Source organism: Octopus sinensis, unplaced genomic scaffold (genome assembly GCF_006345805.1).
Source record: "Octopus sinensis unplaced genomic scaffold, ASM634580v1 Contig05788, whole genome shotgun sequence".
Classification (NCBI taxonomy): domain Eukaryota; kingdom Metazoa; phylum Mollusca; class Cephalopoda; order Octopoda; family Octopodidae; genus Octopus; species Octopus sinensis.
The window spans coordinates 1,365-2,500 of NW_021828641.1; the positions used below are offsets into that span (position 1 = coordinate 1,365).

At 43.7% G+C, this 1,136-nt stretch overlaps 1 protein-coding gene across 1 annotated transcript in view; it reads right to left on the reverse strand.

The window, feature by feature from the left end:
* Positions 1-311: 311 nt before the first annotated feature.
* LOC115227625 (RNA-binding motif protein, X-linked-like-3) overlaps positions 312-1,136 on the reverse strand; it is a 4,634-nt gene continuing 3,809 nt past the window's right edge. The window contains exon 2 of the mRNA XM_029798397.1: positions 312-1,136. This exon is cut by the window's right edge and continues 547 nt beyond it. Coding sequence (XP_029654257.1) covers positions 312-1,136 — 825 coding nt within the window.

Sequence of the window (1,136 nt, forward strand, 5' to 3'; positions counted from 1 at the left end):
TACTTACCACACAGCCACTCCTACGCCTATGCATTACATAACAGAGGGATTTTCTAAGTTTATTTCAGGTCAGTCTTTTTTGTATGTATGTATGTATGTATGTATGTATGTATGTATGTGTGTATGTATGTATGTATGTATGTATGTATGTACGTACGTATGTATGCATGTGTATGCATGTGTATACCAGCGTATATGTATGTATTTATGTATGTATGCATGCATGCATGCATGTATATACATTTACAGACACATTTTTGATGTAAATTCATAGAATTAATTGGCGAAAAAATTAAATATATATAATTATGTCAATATGTTTTGGAACCATAATACCTGACACTTCTTGGAATCCTCCTCCGACCACCATTCCTGTCATCAGTTCGACGACCATTCTCGTCATCAGTTCGACGATCATTATCGTCATCAGTTCGACGATCATTATCGTCATCAGTTCGACGACCATTATCGTCATCAGTTCGACGACCATTCTCGTCATATGTTGGACGACCATTCTCGTCATCAGTTCGACGACCATTATCGTCATCAGTTCGACGACCATTATCGTCATCAGTTCGACGACCATTCTCGTCATATGTTGGACGACCATTCTCGTCATCAGTTCGACGACCATTCTCGTCATCAGTTCGACGACCATACTCGTAATATTCAGTTGTACGATCAATCACGTCATATGTTGGTGGCTGGTATTCACCTTCGTCAATGAATGTCGTAATTTCTCTATCGTAGGGTGGTGGTGGGATGACGGTCCATTCGTAGTCCTGTGTGCAGTGGTAGCCTAATTCCATTCCTTTCACGCCACAATGTGGATCATAACTGCGCCAATCGTCAGAGTAGTCGCGATGGTAGCTAGGGTATCTGTTTCGTCGGTTGCTCCGGCGATAGCATCTGCCACCTCCATCATGATAATCGCCATGGCAACCTCCATTGTGGTGACCGCCATGATGTTCTTCACCATCGTAACCTCGTTCGTTGTCGCCCTCCCCATGATGGTGACCTCCATGAGGACCTCCTCCATGGTGACCTTCTCCATGGTGACCTCCACGATGACCTCCTTCATGGTGACCTTCTCCATGATGACCTCCATGATGACCTTCATGGTGACCTCTTTCATG